Source organism: Erpetoichthys calabaricus, chromosome 12, assembly GCF_900747795.2.
Source record: "Erpetoichthys calabaricus chromosome 12, fErpCal1.3, whole genome shotgun sequence".
NCBI classification, from domain to species: Eukaryota; Metazoa; Chordata; class Cladistia; order Polypteriformes; family Polypteridae; genus Erpetoichthys; species Erpetoichthys calabaricus.
In genome coordinates, this window is record NC_041405.2 from 22,491,745 (window position 1) to 22,505,601 (window position 13,857).

The 13,857-nt window shown below is 42.5% G+C and overlaps 1 protein-coding gene and 1 long non-coding RNA gene across 5 annotated transcripts in view; one reads left to right on the top strand and one right to left on the bottom strand.

Annotated features, from left to right (window-relative positions):
• The window catches only part of gtpbp1 (GTP binding protein 1), a 32,667-nt gene extending 30,681 nt beyond the window's left edge, over positions 1-1,986 (bottom strand). The window contains exons 1-2 of one of the 4 annotated variants that reach the window (XM_051935126.1): positions 1,835-1,986; positions 358-596 (exon numbers count right to left, since the gene is read on the bottom strand). In XM_051935126.1, coding sequence (XP_051791086.1) covers positions 358-540 — 183 coding nt within the window. In that variant the 5' untranslated portion in view covers positions 541-596; positions 1,835-1,986. Of the gene's footprint in view, positions 1-357; positions 708-746; positions 1,065-1,834 lie in introns of those variants that run through there. The other 3 variants (XM_051935127.1, XM_051935128.1, XM_051935129.1) reach the window with 3 other exon arrangements.
• A 123-nt stretch (positions 1,987-2,109) lies between these two features.
• Positions 2,110-13,857, top strand: LOC114661960 (uncharacterized). The gene is made up of 4 exons (XR_003717934.2): positions 2,110-2,274; positions 4,981-5,212; positions 11,707-11,809; positions 12,326-13,857. It is a non-coding gene; the product is annotated as an uncharacterized LOC114661960 (long non-coding RNA).

Here is a 13,857-nt window from a genome sequence, read left to right on the forward strand (position 1 = left end):
ATCCTCTACCTTTATAGCGCCTTTCAAGACAAACATATTAAATCCATGCCACGTTTAATATCCATTTGCACCTGCCAATCCATTTCTCTCACTAGCTGCCCCCCCCCCTCCCTATTTTTACTTTTCTTTTCACAATAACACTCGCCCAAATAGTGAATGAACTTCTTTTTTTCCATTCCACGAGTTCAGAAAGGTTTTGAGGTATTCCCATTGAGCAGACTTCATTCATTACCCAAAGTTTGCTCCTGCCTTAAATGCACTTGTTCCACAAGGTTAGCCAGAGTGCCTTTCTCGATAAGCATACGTAACCCCCGCTGCGGTGGCAATTTTAGCAAAGGACACTCTGACGAGGCCTACCTTACTGGTGAAGTCGAGCTGATCCCCGACACTGCCGTTCATCGCCTCACCGTCTTCGCAGTGCTCCGTCTCGGTTACATCGTCGCCACTCCCTCGGTCCGGAGCGAACATGCATGCCGGCACCAGCGGCTCTGGGGCCAAAACGGGTCCCGGGCCGGCTTGTGTCACCGTGCCCGATGCCATCTCCACCGAGGAGTCTCTGGGACTTTTATACTACCAAAGTGAGTTGTTTTGAGAAACTACAAATAAGAATGAGAGGGACACAAACAAGAGCAAGGTTATCAACGTTCACACTTTGATGATATGCGATGTGAAACTGTATATTTATACCAGCGCGGCATGAAAAGAGGAGGAGCTGAATATTATCGTGAAATAACACGTCCACGTACATGCCCGAGTCCAAGAGTATGATGCAAAAAGCAGGAGTATCGAGCAACAACCGTCACGCGAAGAAGCGTCTGTGACGGGCAGCACCTTTAACGTGCCTTAGAAGCGAGCGGACACGCACCGATCAGGCGGCGTTTCCACTTAACACATATATGCATACAGCCGGGATGAACAGAAAAGAAGGGATCGCTCAAAAGTGCACACAAATGTACCAAAGAATGTCTGCTTTCTAAAGTGATCTGCAACAAATGACGTGGTACTCACACCGTCCCTCTAATTTCCAAAACACCGCCTGTTCCAGCAGCGAAGGGTATCATTTCCAAAACACAGAATGAGTGTGGGGACTTAACTATATTTGAAAACAACAGTATTACTGTATTAACTAGACGATGACGTATTTATTATTGTAAGCACTCTCTTTGCAATCGTTAGTACTAGGGTGTTGTACCGTGTTAGCCATTATGAATGTAGAGAAAAACCAAGCAAAATGACATTTTATTGGCTAACTAAAAAGATTACAATATGCAAGCTTTCGAGGCAACTCAGGCCCCTTCTTCATTGAAATATATTTAATCGTGTGCCAATATTAACACATACTGACAATTTCGTATGGCGCACTCGCAAGAAATACGTTCGCAAAAAATAAAAAATAAAAGTTCTTTTAACGCAGAAGAGCCAGTATTACATATATGTATGTATATATACATAATTTAAGGTCAGTATCAATATGACATGGTCCTTTAGTAGAAGTTTTGCCCAGTCGGGTACGGCCCTCATTCTGCTCACATATTACATTCAGTAATAATTTAATACAATATAAATGAATACATTCACTGCTGTACTGCTTAATTAGATTGTAATGCATTTTTAAATCGTAAAGTAATTCCCAGCTCTCATGTTAAGGTGTTAATTATATATCATTCAGAGTTTTCCCGTTCGATATTTATAATGCAACACACGAGGAAGGACGAACCAATCGGTTCTCTCAAAAAGTGCCAACTCCGCCCACCTCATGAATATTACACAAGCCACGACTTCTCTTCACGGAACGTTGCTTTAACGCAGGCCCATAAACGCTTTTTAATATTACCTTTCTTATTCCAGAACAGATATTTTGGAATCTTTCCGATCCTTAGCGAACCCCTAGTAATCTTCAGTATTAAGGGAGCTGACTGTTGTCTTCCGAAACAGGAATATCAATATTATTTTATTTCCAGTTTTTTTTATTTGAATAGATTCCTTCTTCAAAAATAGATCCAGTCCGGCGAGTGATGGTGACGTCATCACCATAAACGTCGGATAGAAACGTCGCAGCCAAGAAGCGCAATACGCATGCGTGTACGGAAGGGGTGGGAACTTTGCTCGTTTTCCCGATTCGCAGTTATCAAAGGGTCCGGCGCTAGACGCCGCTTTAGCCGTAAACCCTAAGAAAAATATAAATATCATGCACGATCTGAAGTGAAGTTTCCTCCAGTGCAGCGGTAGAAAGATATTGTTTGATCACGGACTAACCAACAAACTATTACTCAGGTAATGATGTTCTTACAATTTTGGAAGTATAGTGTAAGACTTTTAATTTCCCACGTAGAAGTATTTGTTAAAATTGTAACTAGAGGTTTAGTCTATTAAACGTTATTTCTGGTTGTAATAACTTCGTTAATAAGATGTTATCAATTAATAAAACATCGTAGATCATGGGTCTCAAGTATGCTAATAATTAATATTTATTTTATGTAGCACCTTCCACAATAGCGATCATAAGGTGGGGAAGTATAAAGTAAACAAAGAAACGGTAGAAGAGAAAACGTTTAAAGCAAACCTAAGACATTATTACTACTTAAGGCAGGGTTATTTAATCAGTCCTGAGTATGGGCCAGATTATGAAAGTAATACCAGCCAAGGAATCATATTTTTTTTAAAAACTCTTAAGATTTAAAAAAATCGTATTTTAACCTTTCAGTAACATTAGTTGGTACTGTATAGTAATTCTAAAAGGGTTATAATCATTAGAAACTGCAGAATTAGATTTGCGTTCCGATATTATTTTGCGCTTGTATTCGGTAATTTTCTCACATTCATTTCAGAAACATGCAACAAATTCACCACGTCCTTATATTATACATCTGTAAACTGCAGATCTCTGAGTGCATATTATTGTGAAGACACCCATAGATGCATAGTACAGTATCAGTTGGCATGCCTGAATGGCACTCTGTCAAGACCCAAGTCATTTCCATTTTCAAATGACCCTGTAAATCCTCACACATATTTTACTCTTTTACTTAACGGATAATATCTTGTTTACATAAGCTATATTTTTCACTTTAAAGTAAAATGTCATTTTGTCGCTTTAACAATACTCGTATGTTGTAAGCACATTACACAGGTAGCAATGCAGGTACTGTCCAGTGATGTGACAGCTTGTCCTCATTGTATTCATATGCAAGAATGACTTGCGTGTATACATCGAGCTAAACATGGTGCATACATTAAAATAAATGGCAGATGCCTCCTTGAATGAGAGAATACATTGCATGGCCAAAAAAAAGTCACCACCAAAAAAAAAAAAAAAAAAAGGTCACACATTAATATTTCGTTGGACCGCCTTTAGCTTTGATTACGACACACATTCGCTGTGGCATTGTTTCGATAAGCTTCTGCAATGTCACAAGATTTAGTTCCATCCAGTGTTGCATTAATTTTTCACCAAGATCTTGCATTGATGATGGTAGAGTCTGACCGCTGTGCAAAGCCTTCTCCAGCACATCCCAAAGATTCTCAACTCTGGAACAGGGTAAATCTGGACTCATCAGACCACATGACCTTCTTCCATTGCTCCAGAGTCCAATCTTTATGCTCCCTAGCAAATTGAAGCCTTTTTTTCCCGGTTTGCCTCACTGATTAGTGGTTTTCTTACGGCTACACAACTGTTCAGTCCCAATCCCTTGAGTTCCCTTCGCATTGTGCGTGTGGAAATGCTCTTACTTTCACTATTTTTCGATTTGATTTCACCAAACGTTTAAGTGATCACCGATCACGAAGGATTTTTTTCCGGCCACATTTCTTCCTCACTATCCTTCCAGTTTTTAATAATGCGTTGGACAGTTCTTAACCCAATTTTAGTAGTTTCTGCAATCTCCTTAGATGTTTTCTCTGCTTGATGCATGCCAATGATTTGACCCTTCTCAAACAGACTAACATCTTTTCCACGACCACGAGATGTGTCTTTCGACATGGTTGTTTAAGAAATGAGAAGCAACTCATTGCACCAGTTGGGGTTAAATAACTTGTTGCCAGCTGAAAGATAATCGCCCATGCAGTAATTATCCAATAGGAGGCTCGTACCTATTTGCTTAGTTAAATCCAGATGGCAACTTTTTTTTTTGGCCAGGCAGTGTATCTCCCACATAGCCTCTGCGGTTTCTGTTGGTGAGTATGTCTTGTTTTGAAGTACCTCTGAAAATTAATATTCCTTTATCACCGATGGGCTCTAATTTCACAGTAAACACACGGCTTCACTCTAATTGGAACAAACAGGTATGTTTCTGTTCTCAGCTTGAGGATGATGTGTCTTTGGGTGACCAATTAAAATTGACTGGTAATACTGATTGGGTGGGACAAGTAAGAACAACTGAATCATATTATAGGCCTAATAAGTGCCTACAAAAATGAAAATTCAAAGTTATTTTTCTTTATTAATTAATTGTCAAGAATTTGTAAAATTCAGCCTGTGTGCCAAATTTGACCTAAATGCCGCTAATTGAATAACCCTGTCTTAAGGCAACTGAAAAACTGTCTACAGCCATACTGTACCTAAAGGCCACAAATCTATCTTTGTTTCCACTTAGATGGGAATGGCTGGTTTAAGTTCTGATAGCTCCTAATATTATAGCAATAACATGGCCATTGATCAATGGACAATTTGCATATCATTGATCACACAGCCCATTGTTAGTCAATGGTACTAGTTTCGGTCATTATGCAAAGGTACTGTTTATAAGGTTGGAGAAACCTGCAGTCAACTGAGACTGAGGAGGTCACTTGGATGAGTGATGTAACGTATCTCCCTGGAAAATAACAATGTCTAGATGAACTGAATCAACTTTCTAGAATTTTTCTTAACATTTCTCAAGAAAAGCAGTCCATGCTGTGCAGTGTTTACCAATGTCTTATGTAAAAGTGGTTGTTCATTAGATCTGATGCTTTGTGTTTAGACATTTTTTTTTCTCCCCAAAGATAATTTTTTTCACAGCTCCTGGTGTACCAGTCATGTGCTCCACACCTTTTACAATTGAGATGAAGCGTAAGCTGATTCAACAGCAGCTCATATTGCTCATGCATGCTTACAAGTGCCGACTGTGGGATATGTTTAACAGGGAGATGAATCCATGCAGCATTGCACATTGCCATACTATGAAAAATGTGCTTAGTCACATGACTCACTGTCAGGCTGGTAGATCTTGTGAAGGTAAGTAAGACACAGAATATACAACATTTGAAGGTTCATTTCATTGTTTTGAATCTATAAATCAGTTAACCTCTATCCACAAAGTTGCTGGATCTGGGCCTATTCTGGCACCATTGGGCACAGTGCAGGAACACACTGGACGGGCCTTCAGTTCATAACGGGGCACAATTGGTTTACCTATGAATCTTAATTTAAGACTGAATAATTTTATAAAATGTCTTCAAAATCTGCACCTATTCATTTGTAAATATCCGAAATCCTTCCATCCATCCATCCATTGTCTCCCGCTTATCCGAGGTCGGGTCGCGGGGGCAGCAGCTTGAGCAGAGATACCCAGACTTCCCTCTCCCCGGCCACTTCTTCTAGCTCTTCCGGGAGAATCCCAAGGCGTTCCCAGGCCAGTCGAGAGACATAGTCCCTCCAGCGTGTCCTGGGTCTTCCCCGGGGCCTCCTCCCGGTTGGACGTGCCCGGAACACCTCACCAGGGAGGCGTCCAGGAGGCATCCTGATCAGATGCCCGAGCCACCTCATCTGACTCCTCTCGATGCGGAGGAGCAGCGGCTCTACTCTGAGCCCCTCCCGGATGACTGAGCTTCTCACCCTATCTTTAAGGGAAAGCCCAGACACCCTGCGGAGGAAACTCATTTCAGCCGCTTGTATTCGCGATCTCGTTCTTTCGGTCACTACCCATAGCTCATGACCATAGGTGAGGGTAGGAACATAGATCGACTGGTAAATTGAGAGCTTCGCCTTGCGGCTCAGCTCCTTTTTCACCACGACAGACCGATGCAACGCCCGCATTACTGCGGATGCCGCACCGATCCGCCTGTCGATCTCACGCTCCATTCTTCCCTCACTCGTGAACAAGACCCCGAGATACTTGAACTCCTCCACTTGGGGCAGGATCTCGCTACCAACCCTGAGAGGGCACTCCACCCTTTTCCGGTTGAGGACCATGGTCTCGGATTTGGAGGTGCTGATTCTCATCCCAGCCGCTTCACACTCGGCTGCGAACCGATCCAGAGAGAGCTGAAGATCACGGCCTGATGAAGCAAACAGGACAACATCATCTGCAAAAAGCAGTGACCCAATCCTGAGCCCACCAAACCGGACCCCCTCAACACCCTGGCTGCGCCTAGAAATTCTGTCCATAAAAGTTACGAACAGAATCGGTGACAAAGGGCAGCCCTGGCGGAGTCCAACTCTCACTGGAAACGGGTTCGACTTACTGCCGGCAATGCGGACCAAGCTCTGGCACTGATCGTACAGGGACTGAACAGCCCTTATCAGGGGGGCCGGTACCCCATACTCTCGGAGTACCCCCCACAGGATTCCCCGAGGGACACGGTCGAATGCCTTTTCTAAGTCCACAAAACACATGTAGACTGGTTGGGCAAACTCCCATGCACCCTCCAGGACCCTGCTAAGGGTATAGAGCTGGTCCACTGTTCCGCGACCAGGACGAAAACCACACTGTTCCTCTTGAATCCGAGGCTCGACTATCCGACGGACCCTCCTCTCCAGGACCCCTGAATAGACTTTTCCAGGGAGGCTGAGGAGTGTGATCCCTCTGTAGTTGGCACACACCCTCCGATCCCCCTTCTTAAAGAGGGGGACCACCACCCCGGTCTGCCAATCCAGAGGCACTGTCCCTGATGTCCATGCGATGTTGCAGAGGCGTGTCAGCCAAGACAGTCGTACAACATCCAGAGCCTTGAGGAACTCCGGGCGTATCTCATCCACCCCCGGGGTCCTGCCACCAAGGAGTTTTTTGACCACCTCGGTGACCTCAGTCCCAGAGATGGGGGAGCCCACCCCTGAGTCCCCAGGCTCTGCTTCCTCATTGGAAGGCATGTTAATGGGATTGAGGAGGTCTTCGAAGTATTCCCCCCACCGACCCACAACGTCCCGAGTCGAGGTCAACAGTGCACCATCCCCACCATATACAGTGTTGACACTGCACTGCTTCCCCTTCCTGAGACGCCGGATGGTGGACCAGAATCTCCTCGAAGCCGTCCGAAAGTCATTCTCCATGGCCTCCCCAAACTCCTCCCACGCCCGAGTTTTTGCCTCAGCAACCACCAAAGCCGCATTCCGCTTGGCCTGCCGGTACCTATCAGCTGCCTCCGGGGTCCCACAGGACAAAAGGGTCCTGTAGGACTCCTTCTTCAGCTTGACGGCATCCTTCACCGCCGGTGTCCACCAGCGGGTTCGGGGATTGCCGCCACGACAGGCACCGACCACCTTACGGCCACAGCTCCGGTCAGCTGCCTCAACAATAGAGGCACGGAACATGGCCCATTCGGACTCAATGTCCCCCACCTCCCTCGGGATGTGGTCGAAGTTCTGCCGGAGGTGGGAGTTGAAGCTACTCCTGACAGGGGGCTCTGCCAGACGTTCCCAGCAGACCCTCACAACACGTTTGTGCCTACCACGCCTGACCGGCATCCTCCCCCACCATCGAAGCCAGCTCACCACCAGGTGGTGATCAGTTGACAGCTCCGCCCCTCTCTTCACCCGAGTGTCCAAGACATGTGGCCGCAAGTCCGACGACACGACCACAAAGTCGATCATCGAACTGAGGCCTAGGGTGTCCTGGTGCCAAGTGCACATATGAACACCCCTATGCTTGAACATGGTGTTCGTTATGGACAATCCGTGACGAGCACAGAAGTCCAATAACAAAACACCGCTCGGGTTCAGATCAGGGGGGCCATTCCTCCCAATCACGCCCTTCCAGGTCTCACTGTCATTGCCCACGTGAGCATTGAAGTCTCCCAGCAGAACGAGGGAGTCCCCAGAAGGTATGCCCTCTAGCACCCCCTCCAGGGACTCCAAAAAGGGTGGGTACTCCGAACTGCTGTTCGGTGCATACGCACAAACAACAGTTAGGACCCGTCCCCCCACCCGAAGGCGAAGGGAGGCTACCCTCTCGTCCACCGGGGTAAACCCCAATGTACAGGCTCCAAGTTGGGGGGCAATAAGTATACCCACACCTGCTCGGCGCCTCTCACCGGGGGCAACTCCAGAGTGGTAGAGAGTCCAGCCCCTCTCAAGGAGATTGGTTCCAGAGTCCAAGCTGTGCGTCGAGGTGAGCCCGACTATATCTAGCCGGAACCTCTCAACTTCGCGCACTAGCTCAGGCTCCTTCCCCTTCAGAGAGGTGACATTCCACGTCCCAAGAGCCAGTTTCTGTAGCCGAGGATCGGACCGCCAAGGTCCCCGCCTTCGGCCACCACCCAACTCACACTGCACCCGACCTCCTTGGCCCCTCCCATAGGTGGTGAGCCCATGGGAAGCGAAATCCTCATTGTAATTAATTTTTTGTGCAGGCTGTCATGAATAAAGAGTGGAGAATAACTGCAGGTTAAGATAAATCTTCCAAATTGACCCGTACTCACATCAACATTAATGAGGCAAATGTAGAGAATGGGAGTTAGAGGAGAGGGTTAATCTCAGAAAACAGAATAGACAGATAAAATAGAATTTTTATTTGTCCTCGGGAGGAAATTTGACTTTTTACATAAGCACATTAAATAAATAAACACACACATAGCACTATGGTCTGTACACACACCAGACTGACTAAAAATAAAGAAAATGTCTGACTTGACAGTCCCAGTCCCAGTGAGGCATTATGCAGGCATATTGCTGTTGGTATAAAGAAGCCCCAGTAGCATTTCTTGACACACTGAATGGTGTTTGAGAAACTTCCTTATGGGCGAGGACCCATGGGCACACCCATGACATGCTGTAGAGCCCATATCTCTTACCTGGCCTAACTGTGTCTGGTAATTCACCATGGGGGACTGGTAGATGTCGCTGAGGAAAGGGTGTCCTAGTTAAGCCAGCTCTACAGAGAACCTCATCGGGATAGGTGGCATGAAAATGATGAAGATGAGCTGTTTGAGTATTTATTATATAAAATGATTCGATGTAAAGTAATTTGACCTCAAATATGTTTTGTTCATGCCAAAGTACACAGAATAACAAAGAATAACTGATTTGTAGAATATCAAAGGAGCAGCCATTTCAACCTTTGTATTGTGCCTACTGTATGTGGTGTTCATGGTACTGTAAAAGAATAATTTTGGTATTTATTTGACTCTTAATTTTTTTCCTGCTTAAAACAAACAAATATCTGAGACATAGTTGTACATTTATACTATTGTTGCACATCATACTAGGCAAATTAATTTTAATCATCTGTTGAAATGGCAAGACACCACTGTGTAAATTCCAAACACCATGCATCCGCTTTCTTCTCATCAATAGACAACATTTTAATTTTCCTTAAAATATATTGATTGAGGTGGCATAGTGAATGACTCTCCTTCATAGACCCAGGAACATCCGTTTGATGTTGCTGAGATTGTATAGTCTTTTAATTTTTTCATCGGCTTTCTCTTGGTACTCATTTGTTCCTCTTGTATAGCAAATCAACGCATAACTTGTTAACTGACAACTATAAATTGGCCAGGTTTAAGCACGTGTGCCCTCTGATGAACTGGTGTTCAATTAAGTGTTGGTTCCAGCATTGTCTCTAAAGCTGCTGGCATATGTTTTGGCACCTTCTGACATACACTGGAAAAAAAGGGTACAGAAAATGAATAAAGTGATTTGTTTTATTTATATATGTCAATGAGTGGACGCTTGAGGGCGCTGTTGCCCTGTGAAACCCAACAGACAGATGCTGACACTGGTTTAAAAGCACTAAGAAATAATTTAATTTTATTCTTCAAGGTGCCCCAAAGCACCTCCACCACCATAAACACAATCAATAAACAATAATACAATAAATCAATCCTCCTGTCCCAGCAGCTCCGTCACTCTGTCTCCCAACTCCGGCTCCCTTTGCTGGGTCTCTCATAGTCTTTTATATAGTTCTTGACCCGGAAGTGCTCCTGGCCTTCTGTCCATGTGATTCATTAGCACTTCCGGGTCAGATGGAGACTTGTATTTTTCTTCAGCCCGGAAGTACTTCTGTTCCTCCGTCCCCGTGACTTGGGAGTATTTCTGGGCTATACAGGAAACAAAAATCCCCTCGTCTTCCTGCAGCATCACACGGTGGTGCCCAGGGTACCCAGCAGGGTTGTGAAGCCAAACTCCATCTTCCATGATGCCCTGCCGGAATCCGGGGCACCTCTAGGCTGCAGGGAAGACGCCATCTAGCATCCTGGATGTGTCGGCCGGGATGAGCTGCTGGCCATCCATCACAATAACACAATTATTTCGTTACAACTTTATTAATTGAGTGCTACACAAAATCTTAATGGAGGATGCATCGATTAATAACTGTTAGTCCAGTTGGTTATTTTCATAACAAGGTCCTCATATAAATAAATAAATACATTTTTTTAATTATAATTATATAATTTTACATATTATATGTAGCTGTCTAGACTATAGGGAACCTCCCTTTATGTATATTTTTCAGTATCAAGGAAGGAAGACCAGTGTTTGCTTTGAATTGGATTATAATATTAATAGAATGGAATTCTCCCTTTCAATCCAAAATCTTAATTTCATTGGCATTATTATATTATTCATCCAAAGCCTTTTTTAGCCTGCAAAAACTGGCGATTATTCATTTGTTACAGTGTAGACATAATTTAAATTGTTTTAGAGTTCCTGTGTTAAAAAAAATGCAATTTTTTGAAAACAGTATTTGTCAGTGTACTCACATCGTCAAGTGAAAGAGTGGAGATATTCATAAGGAATACTATAAAACAACACTCGGAGGGTGAAAAAGAAAGCATCAGTTCCTGCCTAATCATTTTGAAGTTTCTGAAAAAGTGTTCCCATTAGTAATTTACTTTGTTTCAAAGAAAATATCTATAACTGACATTAAATCAATTAAATTATGTGGAAGTGGTGGAGGTGGAGTAGGTGCTATGATTTCATACAGCTGTTCAGGTTAACATAACCCTAACTCTGTTATTTTGCTCAACCTATTCTACATTTTATTTCACACACAGGAGCACAATAAATATGTCTATTTCATATGTCTCGATGGGGTGGCACGTTGGCACTGTGGCTGCCTTGCAGTAATGAGACCAGCATTCAAGTCCCAGGGTTAGGGGTAGGGTTTGCATGTTCTCTGTGTGTCTATGTGGGGTTCCTTTGGTTGTTTACGTTTCCTTCCACTGTCCAAAGACGTGCAAGTTAGATGAATTGGCGATGCTAAATTGACAGGTGTGTTAGCCCTGTGATGTACTGGAACTCTATCCAAGGTGTGTTCCTGCCTTGCACCCTATGCTAACTGGGAGAGGCTCCTGCACCCCAGCGAGCCTAGTCTGGATTAAGTGGGTTGAAAAAAATTAAATGACGTGATATATGCCTCATTAAGGCAAAAAGTCTGGTCCAACTCATTTTTCAAACGGACATTGTTTGCCATCTTTTGGAAACCCTCACCCAGTCAGTTCACAATGAAGTGTATTGTGATACATAACTGAAACAGAGCTTTTTTTTTTTTTTTTTTTTACTTTTCCCAGTGGCACACTGTGCATCCTCTCAAATGATTATACTGCATTGGACGAACTGCAGAGCAGACAGATGTTCCATCTGCTTACCCATCAGATGCCAGCTGCGCTTAAAGTAAGTATCAGGTTAAAAGACTTAACTTTTTTTGTGGGAAGGTTCCCCCTTTTCCTGTACCTTAATAATAGAAACTGTGATCCTGTACACTGGTACAGATGTGAATATCATTAAACAGTGGTTCTTGGGTTGTTTCAAATGCTGCAAGTAATCCAGTTCAAGATTACTTATGCAGCCCAGAAATGCATTAACTACTTTACAAAAATAGATGGATGGGTTGATTGGGTTTTCAGCTAATGATGAACCTGTAAACTGTTACCAGTTAGAAAAGAATTGACCGTTTTGGGGGAAAAAGTTTTTTGTTAATTGTTGACATGGCCCCCTCTAGTTTTGAGTATCTCCTGTTGGTCAGATTAGTATGAAAGGGTTAATGGAGCAGTGCTATTTGTTTTTTATTATGTTATGTTTTTATGTAAAATATACATTATTAGGTGTTCTCTTAGTGAGAAGTGATGCATAGCACTGTACTGTTAAACAGATGTTTGTTTTAATATTTTCTTTATGTTCTTAATTCAGGTTTCTGGTGGAAGCAGCATGAACTGAACTGTCCAGATGTGCTTTAAATTCAGTGATAAAGCATTTGTTGTGCAGTACATCAACAGAAGAAAACCCGATTTGATTTTTTTTTTATTTTTATTTTTTTTTTTGTAGAATAAACTTGTCAACAAGATATTATATGCATCAACATGTTTTATTCCCCAAATTTTAAGTTTTCTTATTGTAAAGTACTTTTTAATTGGTGTATTTTGAGAATTAATAGTTTTTTGACTTGTACAGTGAGGCATGTCACTCCCTAGACCTGATCTAAGTGGTCACAAAAGGTTTAGGAAATGCATGAAAACAAGTTGTACTACTGGCAAACTGACCACAAGGGGGCGTACACACCACAGATTTAGACTGTCATAGAAGTACACTATAAAAAGATGTGCACAGTATACTTCTGTGAAGATACAGAAACAGAAGGCTGCATAAGCACAAAGTTTTTGTGATTTAGGGTTAGGTACCTAATTGGTAACAATATGTTTTATTGCATATACTATATATTTATAGATGAAATATATAATAATATGTGTATTATAGAGTGAGCTCTAGTCAGTCTTGCTTTCTGTAGTTTTTCCACACAGCAGGCATGCCGATAGGTTGCTTAAAATTATGGCTACTGTTAGTAATGGTAACAACATTAAAGCAACTATATTGGTCTGTTGAAAACCGTTCTAAATCATTGCAAGAAAATTCAGAATGCCTGAACACGCCAGATGGATCATACAAATGAACTGGCATCAAATCAAAAAAGATTGCATTGAAAGAATATAAGAGTTCAGTGAAAAAGTAAGTAAAAAGTCATTCATGAGTGAATTACTCAGTAAAATGTATTAAGGATTTTTGTATTGGTAATACATGGGACATCTGAGTTCAATGCAGTAAATGTTAGATTTACTTTTTTTTATTTTAATAATTACTAGAGTTGCTAAGTCTATTTCTAATTTCATACACTATAATTTTATATACAGCATATGCATATATGTATACTTTGCTGTGACTTCCAAGTAAAAATTGTTTGCTTTAATTCCTGGGGTGTATGTGGTGTTCATGTCCAGTAAGATTTAAACAGTTTTTTTGAGAGAGACATCAGCTTGGTATTTCTGTTGTGTAGACCCTTAGTATTCACTAGTCTGGATGTGTTTGGTAAACTAAATTAAAAGGATTCACCATGGTACCATTTTTTAATCATCCTGGTGTCCTATCCAGAGTTGGTCCCTAACCTGTACTTAATAATAATAATTCTTTACATTTGTATAGTGATTCTCTCACTACTCAAAGCGCTCTCCATGCAGGGAGGACCCTAATATAGGCTCTGGCTTCCTTTGACCCTGAATCAGAGAAGAAGATAAGCAGGTGGATTGACAATTCTTTCTTGTATTAGTGTATTGAAAATGTTTTATTATTTTCTATTATTCCACAACTCTTAGTGATACAATGAGCTCATTTCTGTTGCATTGTTTTTAAATGTAGTAAATAATCATGTAACAATACATTTTGTTTCAATA